Source organism: Astatotilapia calliptera, chromosome 5 (assembly GCF_900246225.1).
Source record: "Astatotilapia calliptera chromosome 5, fAstCal1.2, whole genome shotgun sequence".
Lineage (NCBI taxonomy): Eukaryota > Metazoa > Chordata > Actinopteri > Cichliformes > Cichlidae > Astatotilapia > Astatotilapia calliptera.
This window is the reverse complement of record NC_039306.1, coordinates 8,052,822-8,065,297: the sequence shown is the minus strand read 5'-3', so window position 1 is coordinate 8,065,297 and position 12,476 is coordinate 8,052,822. Positions and strand designations below refer to the sequence as shown.

The 12,476-nt window shown below is 37.6% G+C and overlaps 1 protein-coding gene across 4 annotated transcripts in view; it reads right to left on the bottom strand.

Annotated features, from left to right (window-relative positions):
- Positions 1-241: 241 nt before the first annotated feature.
- The window catches only part of LOC113022033 (neuron navigator 1), a 45,660-nt gene continuing 33,425 nt past the window's right edge, over positions 242-12,476 (bottom strand). For 3 of the 4 annotated variants that reach the window (XM_026167005.1, XM_026167006.1, XM_026167008.1), the window contains 17 exons: positions 11,902-11,985; positions 11,355-11,466; positions 11,139-11,260; positions 10,588-10,596; positions 9,927-10,105; positions 9,566-9,722; positions 9,153-9,351; positions 8,545-8,645; positions 8,350-8,445; positions 6,820-6,988; positions 5,318-5,553; positions 5,037-5,188; positions 4,880-4,951; positions 4,326-4,522; positions 4,106-4,224; positions 3,693-3,890; positions 242-3,591 (listed from right to left, as the gene is read on the bottom strand). In XM_026167005.1, the coding sequence (XP_026022790.1) occupies positions 3,508-3,591; positions 3,693-3,890; positions 4,106-4,224; positions 4,326-4,522; positions 4,880-4,951; positions 5,037-5,188; positions 5,318-5,553; positions 6,820-6,988; positions 8,350-8,445; positions 8,545-8,645; positions 9,153-9,351; positions 9,566-9,722; positions 9,927-10,105; positions 10,588-10,596; positions 11,139-11,260; positions 11,355-11,466; positions 11,902-11,985 (2,286 nt within the window). In that variant the 3' untranslated portion in view covers positions 242-3,507. The remainder of the gene's footprint in view (positions 3,592-3,692; positions 3,891-4,105; positions 4,225-4,325; positions 4,523-4,879; positions 4,952-5,036; positions 5,189-5,317; positions 5,554-6,819; positions 6,989-8,349; positions 8,446-8,544; positions 8,646-9,152; positions 9,352-9,565; positions 9,723-9,926; positions 10,106-10,587; positions 10,597-11,138; positions 11,261-11,354; positions 11,467-11,901; positions 11,986-12,476) is intronic. The other variant, XM_026167009.1, reaches the window with a different exon arrangement.

Below are 12,476 nucleotides of genomic sequence, written 5' to 3'. Positions count from 1 at the left end.
CGCCGCCCCCTAATAATGTATTACATGTAATGGATACCGACACCATGTATGACTCAGACCCCACTCAATTTGTCCCAGTCTGTACACTCACTGTACATACTGTATATTATTAACTGCTTTACTAATTTAAAAAAAAGCCTTTTTAAATCAATTTGATATGATGATGAACTCTATTACTCAATGGTTACTGCAATTCCTAGTAACAGGTCACTCATGTCAACTTGAACAAGAAGCAACAGAATAAATATAACATGTATTTTATTAATTTCAACAAACAGTGATAAGTGGATGAAAGCCTTCAGAAGCATGCCTTATCCATGTATTGGACCCAACTTTGAAGAAATATATCTTTCTCTCACAGATTTAGTTTTTCCTCCTCAGTGATTGTTGCCGCATCCAGAATGCTGACATATTTACAGACTTTACAATGATGCTCTGTACAAAATAGAGAACTTAACTTTTACAAAGGATTCTTTAGAAAAAAAAAAGAAATATCAAATATCTGAGTATTAAAAAAAGAAAACATTATCATCTATTATCAATGATTTTCCTAAACAATGCATTAATGTTAACATTTTTTCATCACACAGCAAGTTTACATGCATTTACAACACTTAGAAACCCTTGACATTTGCACATTAGTGACACTGCATACAGCGTAACATTGTTTTCTTAATCTTAGTCCACAACAAGCTTTGCGAAAATATGACTATTCAGCAACATGTATTGGCCTAAGATGTCAGATTGTTTTTTTTACTTGTTTTAATGCAGACTAACTGCGAACTATTTCCACCTCATCTTTTGATTTTTTAACCTTCCTTGAGGGGACTGTTGTGATTTGATAAACTGGAACTGAATTGCTTTTTATTTCGTTTTTTATTGTCATTTGACGATTTACAAGTCCAGCTGCATTACTTTAGTTGCCATTCATAAGGACAAAACACATCGGCTAAACTTATGAACCCTGTCTTCAATGTATCACCAAACAAATCCTCTTCTCTTTAAGGCTCTATCTCCAGCTGACACTTATCATGTGGTGCAGTTTGGTCTGAATTAAGAAATCAAAGCCCGACCATATGAAAACACAGCGTTTGTTTGTGAATTTCATCATTGCTGATTGCCAACACCAGTAGAAGTTGCTGCATAGTCCCAGTACACTAGTAAGCAAACACAAATCACAGCTACCACAGAACAACAGGCACAATAACCAGTGAATGAGAAGCTGGAGTTGATGGCTTTAGTTAACCTGCAAAACAGATCAGAGAGGGGCTTGTAACACAGTCTGATACCTCACATATTTACAGTAATCAAAGTCAGCATGATGTCAGGGTAAGAGTCCCAGACACTTGACATCGTTTTTGCTCTTCGATGTCTTTTCTTCATTCATTTTTTAGTTTGCTTGTGACCAGTAAGAGCTGCAGATTAGCTTGAAGATTTAAAACCAGCCTTATACAAACAGTGCAATAAAGCAAATAAGCATGAAGCATCTCAGACATAAGTTTTTAGACTTTCTTATTGAGCTGTCTTTAAGTGGTCCAACATTCATTTACAGGTTTTACTTCAGGTGAAGTTTAGTCTGAGCACCAAAATGTTGGGGATAAAGAATTATTTCAACACCACTTGCACAACAATCTGTCATTTACTCCATAGGGGGCGTGTTTACACACATCTACACCAAATTCTTCATAAAGCATTTTAAATCTTTTTAACTCTTGCCTTGGAATAAGCACTCTACTACTTGATTCTGCATCATGTGCCCAAAATCCTCTCAAACATAAATACTGCAGGACATCAACTCGGGTATATACCGTATAAGATCTCACATGACTTCAGCCACTACAGAATGTCTTTAATAACATCTCCTATGAACTGTCACACATTTTCTTCCAAATATATTTCATATTTCTTTTGTGGTTGACAGAAATTACAGACAACTTTTTGCTAACCTACCCAGAACATCTACACAGCTTTTATCCAACACTAAAACAGTTTGGGACATTTTTAAGGAGCACCATGAGTACCGTACCTAAATGAAATTAAACATGAGTGGGGAGAAAATGTTCTTTTTGTTTGTGAAGCGTGTAAAAAATGAAACAGAAACAGGCAGCTCTAAAGCCACCCTGCTCAGCCATTAATAAAAGTGTTTAGCAGTAGAACTTTGATAAGGCTTACTTTAAAAGCACCTCCTACATGACTGTTATACGGCTGCTGTATAGGTATTTTCTATACATTCATAGTTGAACTTAAAACCCTAACTTGACAGTCAATATGCATGATTAAAGTACAGTATTTGGTTCAGTATATTCGATATTTGCACCAACTAATGTAGATAAAGTAACTGCAATGCAATCTGACTGTATTTACAGAATATACACAGTAACTAGTCTGAATGTTTGGGGAAAGACTTGAAAGAGATGTGCCTTTTCCTACATAAATGTTCTAGAGAAACAATCTTGAATTGGATTTAAATAACATTTACTCGTTATGTCTTCATTAGAGGTTGTTTGTTAAGTTATATCATCCCTGTGTAGTAAGTATCTAATACCTGATACATATGGCGACATTGGTGGCACTACTTAAGTAGCGACTAAAACAAAATTAAGTGTGCAGCGACAAAGTGATGAACTTACATCACTGATAAATAAGTTCTGTTTTATGCAAAAGAGTATGACAGCAGATTTAACTCATAAACTATGAAAATGATAAAGAAGATGGGAAAAAGTAAAAATATATTTTGAAAATTCCACTTGGAGTGTTCAGACTTTTTTTTTTTGCTGTGAAACGTAACCATGATGAACTGTAATATATAATATAGAAAGCTGAAGAAACAGCTTAGGATGCGGCTGTCTTAGGATGTTATTGATAAAAGCACCAGTATATTCTGCTTAAGTTGAGGTGACATTGATGTCTTTGTCTTAAGGCATATCATAAGTTTCACCTGCTCGGGCTGTAGAGTTCAGGATTGCATATATGTAAGATTTGGCCTTCAAAGACTGATACAGTAGATATGTGCCAAAGAACCTTGCAAGAAAGACTGGTATCTGTGATGCTGTCATACTCTTTTCCAATGGCTCTTTTTGACAAACACTTCAAGGTGCCCTTGAGCATAAAACAGGATTGACCGTGTGTTTTGTTGCAGAAGTCCCCTGAAGCTGAAGTGCTGAGCTGATGGACTTCTTAACAATCCACTAGCACCAATCTAAAAGTACTGAGGGCTACCATACTGGTAAAGATATCTGATTTATGTGAAGTGATTCTTAAATATATAATTAAGTAAGAGAACATAGCTTTTCATTTAACAGTTTTTTGAAAATACTGAATGGGTTAAATGATTTGGATTTAATAAGTCATATTTTCAAACTTCTCCTGCAGGAATGATGGTTTTTAATAGCCCCACAACCATTTCTGAGGGTCCATTTGTTCCTGAATATGCACTGCATACACTGCAGTACAGTAAGCAAAAACAAAAAAATTGGAGAGCTAAGTGTTTAGGTGTGAGCTTTGTATTCAAAGTTTAGGCAGGCTAGGGTCTTCTTTGTCTGGTGATTCAATGAAATTGGCAGCCTCTTGAAGTTTCAAAAGCATTGCCATCTATAAAAAAAACAAAAGAGAGATTTGGGAAATTAGAACTTCTCTGGTTTGCAGATCAGTTTAAGAAATAATAGAAAGTATTGGGACACTGTCTCTATTACCAGAGGATCATTTTCCATGGAGCTGGGTGGAGTCTCTTTGTGAGGCCTCTCCTCACTTGGCTGGCAGGGGCTGCTGGAGCCGATGCTGGGAGGAGGTAGGTGGAACAATTTTGCCTGGTCCTGCTGGGCAGATGGCCAAGGCAGGGTGCCCCTCACCCACTCCACTGGGTCCTCCCATACTGCCTTTTGGCCATGGACCTGAGGAGTCACAACATAGCACCAAAGTAAAATTAGACTACAGCATTTCCTGTGAAAGGAAATACAATGGTGCTTTCAGAGAATAATCAAACTGCAAATTAATCTTGACCAAGTTTTATTTCAACAAGAATTACTTATTTTATTTGCTGTTATGGCTGCCCTAATCAATAAAAGCTGATTAAAAGTTTTCACTTTAAATGATTAAAGTGGTTCACCTTGATGCCATCCTTGGCCCCTTCTTGCAGGTATGGTATGATAGAGTGGTTCCAAAGATCAATGAACCATGATCGAAACTCATCCACTGTGACTGGACAGGATAAGAAAAAGCAAGGGCCTAAAGAGAAAAAAGCAGAAAGAAGAGTGAGAATGCAGCAACAACTATCACATCGAAACTAAACCTGTTTCTTCATTCCTAAAGTCTCAAGTGCTTCATACCTATGAGGAAATCCGATGTGCTGTGCTTCTCTAGGAAGGTGTGCAAATGATACCACAGTTTGGGAACCCAGTCTAACACCCTGATTAGATCCTCATTGGTCAAGTTCCTCTCATCTTCGGACTCCATCAACTTCCTGTGCAAGTATCGCACAAGGAAGCCATTGGCTGGCTCCACATTATTGGAGAAGGTCACCATCCTGAGACAATGAGAAGCATTGCATGTCACAACGCTAGACTTAATAGTTTGTTAACAACATATTTCATTATTTAAGAAGGTTTACCTTTAGGCTACACAAACATTAGATACATTGTAGTTTATAGTTAATGTTAAAATGATAGAAATGAGCTATTCTTTATAAACTACTATTAATGTTAATATTTATAAAGACGTCTTTTTATTTTGGTCTTTTGGCTTTTAGAAGCCTATCATTATCCTCTTACTTATAGTACTGGGACAGCATTATTGAATGAAGCATGCAAAAATTCTTCAACCAGCATTAATAGTTTCAACAGGTTATTGCTATATATTAGTTACATAGTCATTTATAACCAACCTGAAGCTGAGATGCAGGCCATGGTTTGCAATCATCTTCACTGGCTGATTGCTTGTTCCAACAATGTAAGGGCTAAACAATATTGCACAGTTAAGGCCACATTCAGCACCTACATAACTATGGTTTATCAAGTTGTATTCATGGAGACGAAGTTTACCATTTGTGATATTTGCAGGTTAGAGCACCATTGACAAGTTCACTGATGGAAGCAGGATCATGAATATCATCCAGAATAACCACCAATGGTATTTCCGTTGCGCTTTCCCGGTCTATTTGATTCGCTAAATTAGAAAGATAAAGCTGCAGATCCTACAAAGAAAGAGACAGAGATTGCAATACAAAATGATAAAAGTAAAATTATACAGGTGCAGACTGGACAAACTCAGTCTGTGGAAGAAGAATTGTGGGGATCTTTAAGGGCACATCAGTTTCTGTTACCTTGCATGACTGGCGGTGCATGTTGAAAGTGACCACAATGCCATCTGTGACTTCGCGAGCACTGCGGTCCACCAGGTACTCAGCCAGCCGGGAAGCGAGGTACGTCTTCCCAGTGCCACTCGGCCCAGACAAGATCAGACGACGATGTTTGAGTAGAAGACTTATGTAGTGCTGCATCATGGGTTTGGGAATGAGAGTTTCAAATACCAGGCTGTCCACACACTTCTCCTTCAAACCTGAGCATAGTGAAGGAAAGAAAGAATGACTTGCATGATCAACTGCTCTAATAAACAAAGTTGATGACTATCTGCTAATTACATTGGATGTATCAGCGATGGTGATAAAGTGCAGTTTGATACATAATATTTAAATGCTTGATTGGAATTCTGTTAATATCTATACCAGAAAAAATACACATTGCAAACTGGACTGGCTTCAGTCAGAAGATGTTGTGAAAACAGATTTATATTACTTTGCATGTCCTTCATAATCAGCACAGAGCTCAAGCATTTCACTCTAAAAATAGTTCTGCATCAAGTGTAGGAAGTCTTTGCACCCCCATCCCCCAGCCTGCAGAAGTGCAATCTTCCTTAACATCTATGGGGCCCATGTGTCTGACGCTGGTCAACCAGCTGGGCCTGACTGCCCTGAGATCATGTTACTCAGAGCCCTGTCTGGGCTGCCGCTGCTTTCCCAGCTCTCCGAGCACTTGGCTCCTCGCATTCCTGCATGCGAAGGTGGAGCGGGGTCAACCACCAAACCAGAACCATGACTGTTCCCACCAATCATCACTCTGGTTTAGAATCACTGATGGGCTCAACATGTGTGCAACTCAACAAAACAAAACAGTGCCAAAGGGTAAATGCTTATACCTCAAATATATAATCCTAGTGATAACGCTAAGTGAGCCTCTGACAGCAGGTCACGTTGTTGTTTACATCTATATCTGTTTAGACATGACCTTTGACCTTCTAGATATAAATCACATAATTTTATTGTATTGATATTTGTTGAACTTTGTTATAATATACATAGGAATGCATTTGAATTATTGCATCAAGGCCAAAAATCATTTTTGTGGGGTAAAACAAACAAACACTTTTGACCATTAAATTCTAATTAGTTCTTCCTTAAATATAATTCAGTGTTTGAATCGGACAGACATATGGATAACATGAAGTGTAGTGTTTCAGGTCACAACTGTCAAAAATAATTATTTTAATAAAATAGCGTTTGGGGAGAAATAATGACCTCATCAGCTGCTTTGACCGAGGATCAGAACAGTGCAGTTCATTGGTTTTGACCACAAATGATTGTAGAGAAGTCGGCTCAAGCTAAAAAAAAAAAAAGCCTCATACAAAAATCATTGTGAATTAGGAAATTTGAATGTTGAATTCCAAACTTTACGTTTCAATACTAATCTGAATGAATTTACTTCTAATTCTGTGAATAAAACATCTTAAATTTAGTAGCACTTTAGAAGTTATACATTTTCTGCAAACCTTTCAGTGCCACTGTGATGCTACTGGGGCCTCGTGACATGCAGCGAGAGGGTTGTGTCTCAGGAGCTTCTCCTCCCAGCACTCTCTTAATGTGGCCCATACTGTAACTGTAGATGGAATCTGTAGACAGTCCCAGACTGGAGGTAGGGTCCACCTTGGCTATATATACCTGGAAGAAAAAGTAAAGAAAAGCAGAACTGAGTAAAACTAAGTAAAGAAAACTCCTTACAAGAAGAAAAAGAAAAATATGTACAGTATAACAAAAAAATAGTTTTAGAGCTATTCCTCCACACAACACATTTGGTTTTATTACCACCACATAAATAAAATGAATGATCTTTCAAGCCCATTACCCTCGTAACAAAATCAGAAAGTTATTTTAAGTTTACAGATGCAGCTCAAAAACTAGAATTATGAAAAAGTTTGTAATTTCCATTTAGTTTATCATATATTAAATTTTCAATATTCGTTTTGATAGTTAAACCCTAAAGTTCCTTCCATAAAAAAATAACTCAAAATATTCGAATATTTCAATTTAAGTTTAAGTAAAGTACTATTAAAATGGTATGAATATTGTGTACCTGTCAGTTCAGTATATGCAATCACAATCATGCAGAAGACTACCGACTTGACAGTTGTCCAGACGATGATCACTGACATTTCCCACAAGGAGAGTAACCTAGCGAAAGTTATTGCTAAAAGGCTGACTGTCTTCAGAGGCTGTACTGAAGCATACTAATGGAAAGTTGACTGGAAGGGAAAAGGGTGGTAGAAAAGGGTGTGCAACCATCAAGGATGTCCTCAGTCTTGAGAGGACTGTTGAAAAAGTCAATTCAAGAACTTGGAAGAGATTCACAAGGAGTGAAGTGAGGTTAGTTTAAGATACAGATATCTTCAGCAAAGTGCTAGAACTACAGCTGGACCTGACTGTTGCTCAATGGTACAAAGTCTCATTTTTTTAGATGACTGTAAACTTTACATTTCAAAGATTTACTGTCTACTGTTTACATTTTAAAAATCAAGTCCCAAGAGACTGCAGGAAGAGTAGAGAGGTAGAGAATCCAAGAAGTTTGAAGTCCAGTTCGAAATTTCCACAGTCTATAATGATTAGGGGTGCCATATCATCTGCTGGTTTTAATGGTGGTTGCTGGTCCATGATGAGGATACTACAGATGTTGAACGTTTCTCTACTATAAACTCTTTTTGATTGATCTTGGGAAAATCATAATAACTTAAGACACTGGATTTCTAATTTTAATGAGCTCTAAGCCAGAGTCATCAAAATTAAAAGAGAAATGGCTTTAAATATTTCACTTTATGTGAATGTAGAAGATATGAGTTTTTGAATTAAATACCATTTTCAGAAGCACTGGTATGTATGTTTTCTGTGTCTTACTTTACACCTCTGAACAGCGCTCCTGATGCTCCTCTTGATGCTAAAGTTAATGTGACAGCTGAATTGTAATTGTAAGCATGCTTCAAATTTGCATTCAGCTTTTTAACAGGTTGCAGTGAGTGAGGATTTCTCACCTTAAAAGCCTGGCTGACAGCTGAGTCAAGCATCACCCAATCCATCCTGCCATTCACTCTGACAGTGCCGACAAAGAAATCCTGCTGTTTAACCTCCTGTTGACACAAAGTGAAGTTAATAGGTGATTCACAGGTGGCAGAGGCAATTTAAGAGGAAAGGAAGGATTTAGAAAAAGCAAATTTACGAAAACATACATCTTTAAAGACACGTAGATCCGCAACACAAACCACGACCCTGACACGATGGTCATCTCTCTGTGAGGAAAGGCTGAGAGAATCTGCAGTGTGGATGTCTGCTAAGCAGTAAATCAAAGAGTGTATAAACAGAAAAAAGAAAGCTAATGAGGCACAAGTTGAAAGTTGAAAACAAGCAGTGTTAATTTTGCATTATATTCTGTATCTACTGAACTGTAATTTTAAAAGATCATATTTTATAGACTTCAGAACAAAAGCATGGATTTTTACATCACCATGTATTAAATGACCAAGGAAACAAGTAATGGATTTTGACTTCCTTGACACTGTAACTTTAATTTTTATTGTTATCAGACATTTAATCTCTGGGCATATAGATTCTAAATAATGGCATGAGGCAATTATAGGGATTCTAGAAAATCCAATGATTTCAGTGATACTGAATTACATTAAATTATTTTTTCTTCAAATAAATTCGGTTGAGTTCTTTTTATCATTCAGATAAACATGCTTATTTTCACTGTTCTGTTTTGTTTTTTTACCCAGTTATGGGACTCATTGTTGCATTCTTACTCCTATAAATATAAATGTCAAAGACGGAGCTGTACCTGAGCTGCTCCCCTCACTCAGCCCTCTGCTGTAGCTTTTAGGCACGTGCATGGCTACTGACTGTCGGGGTGATGAGCTTCCCAGAGCAGTGAGACCTGAGGACTGGGAAACAGAGCTGGAGGGTCCAGGAGATGGACAGGGAGACAAAGTACCTGTCTTCAGATGGTCGTTCTCAGCCTTCAGGTTTTCGATTGTCCTCTATTTAAAAATAAATAAATAAATAAAAAATTACCGATCACTGCACTGTTTACCAATTGCAAAATACAAAACACTAAAAAGGGTAAGATTTTTACAAAAGCAAATCAACTGGTCTAGACAAAAATCTTCATAAAATAAACATCCGGCTGGAAAATGAAATGCACTTTGAGGCCAACCTTTTTATGAAACAAACAAAAGACAAAATTATATATACCTGCATGTTGTTCATGGCCTCCTGCAGGTGCTCCAGCTGATGGGCTGAACTCAGAGCCTCGAGGCGGATGTCTGTCAGTTTACGCTCCTTCTCCCACAGTTCTGTGCGCAGGTCTGTTACAACCTTATCATCACCTGCCTCACTCCCTTCAGAGAGTCTGGTGACAATGAAATTATGGGAAAATTATCATTATGGTACTGTAGCAGGGATCAGAGGAATGACAGGAAAATAACAATTTTACATAGTTCTGTGATATTCTGTTTTCACATCTACGAGAAGTTTGTATTTATTTATATTGTGATTCAATTCCTTATTTGATATGCATATAAATAGAACAATGATAAAGATCCTTGTATGGTACCTTGAAGATGATGCTGAGGCTGAGGATTTCATTGACACCGGAGGGTTATCTCCATCATGGTGGATTTTGGGGGAGGAAGGTGCTGAGGATTCTGGGGTGGCAATCTCTTCAATGTCAGCATATGGCCCAGTTGGCTTTGAGCCCTTCTTACTAAAAGCCTTGTTGAATGAGCTGCGTAACTGTTGGGAGAATACATGAAATTGAGATGTAATAAATAACAAGCCTGGGAAAAAAACAAGAATAAAAGCAAAAGGCAGCTGAAAAGAAATTCTTAAAAAGTGATTGTGATGACCTGAGAGTTCACAGAATGTGGCTTTTTTTAAACAAAAAGTAGGCAAATATAAATTTCCAAACAAAAAAAAGTTGGTGAAATGTTAGATTTACAGCAAACTAGTTTAATAAAACTCATTTAGTATGTTGGGGTTTTCAGTTCCTGAAAATTGTAACAGCAGTTTGAAGTCCACAAGACAATAAATTTAATAATAAACATTTAATAATAAAGCATGATTAAATCATACAGTAACTGTGTATGTTTGAAAAACAGACAAACAAAAAAAGGGATGACAGAACATTTCCCAACATTTAGGAAGTATGACTCAAAGCACATGCAGGCTGGAGTGGAAAAGGTTTGAGTTTTATTTACTGTAGCAACATCACTCACCTCAAAGACCTAAAATAAACAAGCGGGGCAGCATGAGGGAGAGACCAGAGTCATATTTAATACGAAAGATGGAACAAGACAGGAGGCGAATCACACACACACAAGCAGGAGCGTAAAGTAGGACAACAACTGACTTTTTCAGTCTGAACACACAAGACACAACAAGAAAAGGAAGCAAGACATGTTCATTCATTTAAAATATTCATCCATTTAACCATTGAGCTGTATTGTTATAATCACAATTAAAAGCAATTATAATTCTATAGCTCCACCATACATTTCAGATGTTATATGTAAGACAAAAAGAACAAAACGACCCAGTTTTATCAACACAGTCACTGAATGTGGTCAGTCTGATCAATTTGGAATCACTAAATTGATACCAATATTGTTACTTTCATCTCGTTTCCTGATGATTTGTATGAAACGATGAAATGTATTTGTTTTTCCTGCCATATATTGTCCTGCACAGATGCCATACAGGATGGTACATTAAGACTCCTGGTGAACTTCTTAGGCACAAATTTAGTCAGTGACCAGTGTTTCCTCACCCAGCTCTTCTTCTTCTTCTTCTTGGCCTCCTGCTCCTTGAGGCTGCCCATGCTCGAGTGGCTGGTGGTGCTGGTAAGACTGGAGAGGCTTTCTGAGGAGTTCTGGCGGTTGATCTGCAGCTCTGAATGCCCAAAAGAAAATAGAAGAGTTGAACAAGGAGACAGAAGTATATGACAGTCAAAATCCTACTGTATATCATAAAGCGCAGTCTGTACCTTTGGGTGTGACATCAGGATTACTGAGGGCCCCCTGAATGATTTCCTGGGCTTCAGTATTTTTGGCCTTCAGAATGTCAATGGTGTCCTTCAATTCAGTAAGCTCAGAGTCCTTAAGGAAACATCAGTATGTAGTCATGTTAGTTGATGGGTTAGTAACTGAGCCAAGATTTTTCTGTACCAACGACTGTGGAATGCCTCTTCACTTTCACTAAGGATGTCAGGTTGTGTTGAGTGACAACATCGAAATCCTATCATGACTCGCATCTCATTTTCATGACAACTATGCAACTATGGTCTCTTTTTCACTCACAAAACTAACCTAATGAGCAGAGTGCATAGTTTATGATTAACATCACTGGAATTTATTTGCTGATTATGTAGTAATTTCTGTCTGCTTTTAGCTGTCATGTAAGAGATTGTTTATGGCGTGTTTCTAGTGTTACCTACTTTTCTCATCAAATTTCCTCATGTAAATAAATGGAGACTGGCACAGACTTCGCTACCGTTATAGTATTCAATCATCGATGTAATATCGCCAAAATACCTTTTGATCTGAGGAGACAGACAGTGTCTGCAGGCGTGCTGTCATCAGGGCCAGACTTTGTTCAAATGCTGCGACCAGATTAGCCTATGAGAGAAAGACACAGAGTTAAAAGGCTACAAAGAGAGAGTGTGTGTCTGTGTGTGAAGGATGGTGAGGCAGCAGACAGGTATGAGTCACCAGCTGAAACAAATCGATTTGCAGCCTCACACACTCACACCACGTCGAACAAATAGCTTTCTTCATCTGCTGGGAGAGGATAGAAGGGATGGAAGAGTCAACAGCTGCGGATGATGTCAGAGGTAAAAAGGACATTATGGTAATGGTGGTAATGTTCAAGGGGATGTTGCACTATGGGACAAAGGTTGTTAACCTCAAAAGCCCTGGATAACAAAATCACATTTAATTAGTTAACAGGTACATGTGAGTTTTTCTTTGTTTTACAATAAATAGTTTCTACAAGGATCTTTTTGCAGACTTATTTTTTCAGTTGTTTTAGAATATCTTCCATGTCCAAAAGTCCACTTGTTACTACCCTCTGGTATACATTTAGAGCTACCAAAAATACATTTTTTGTC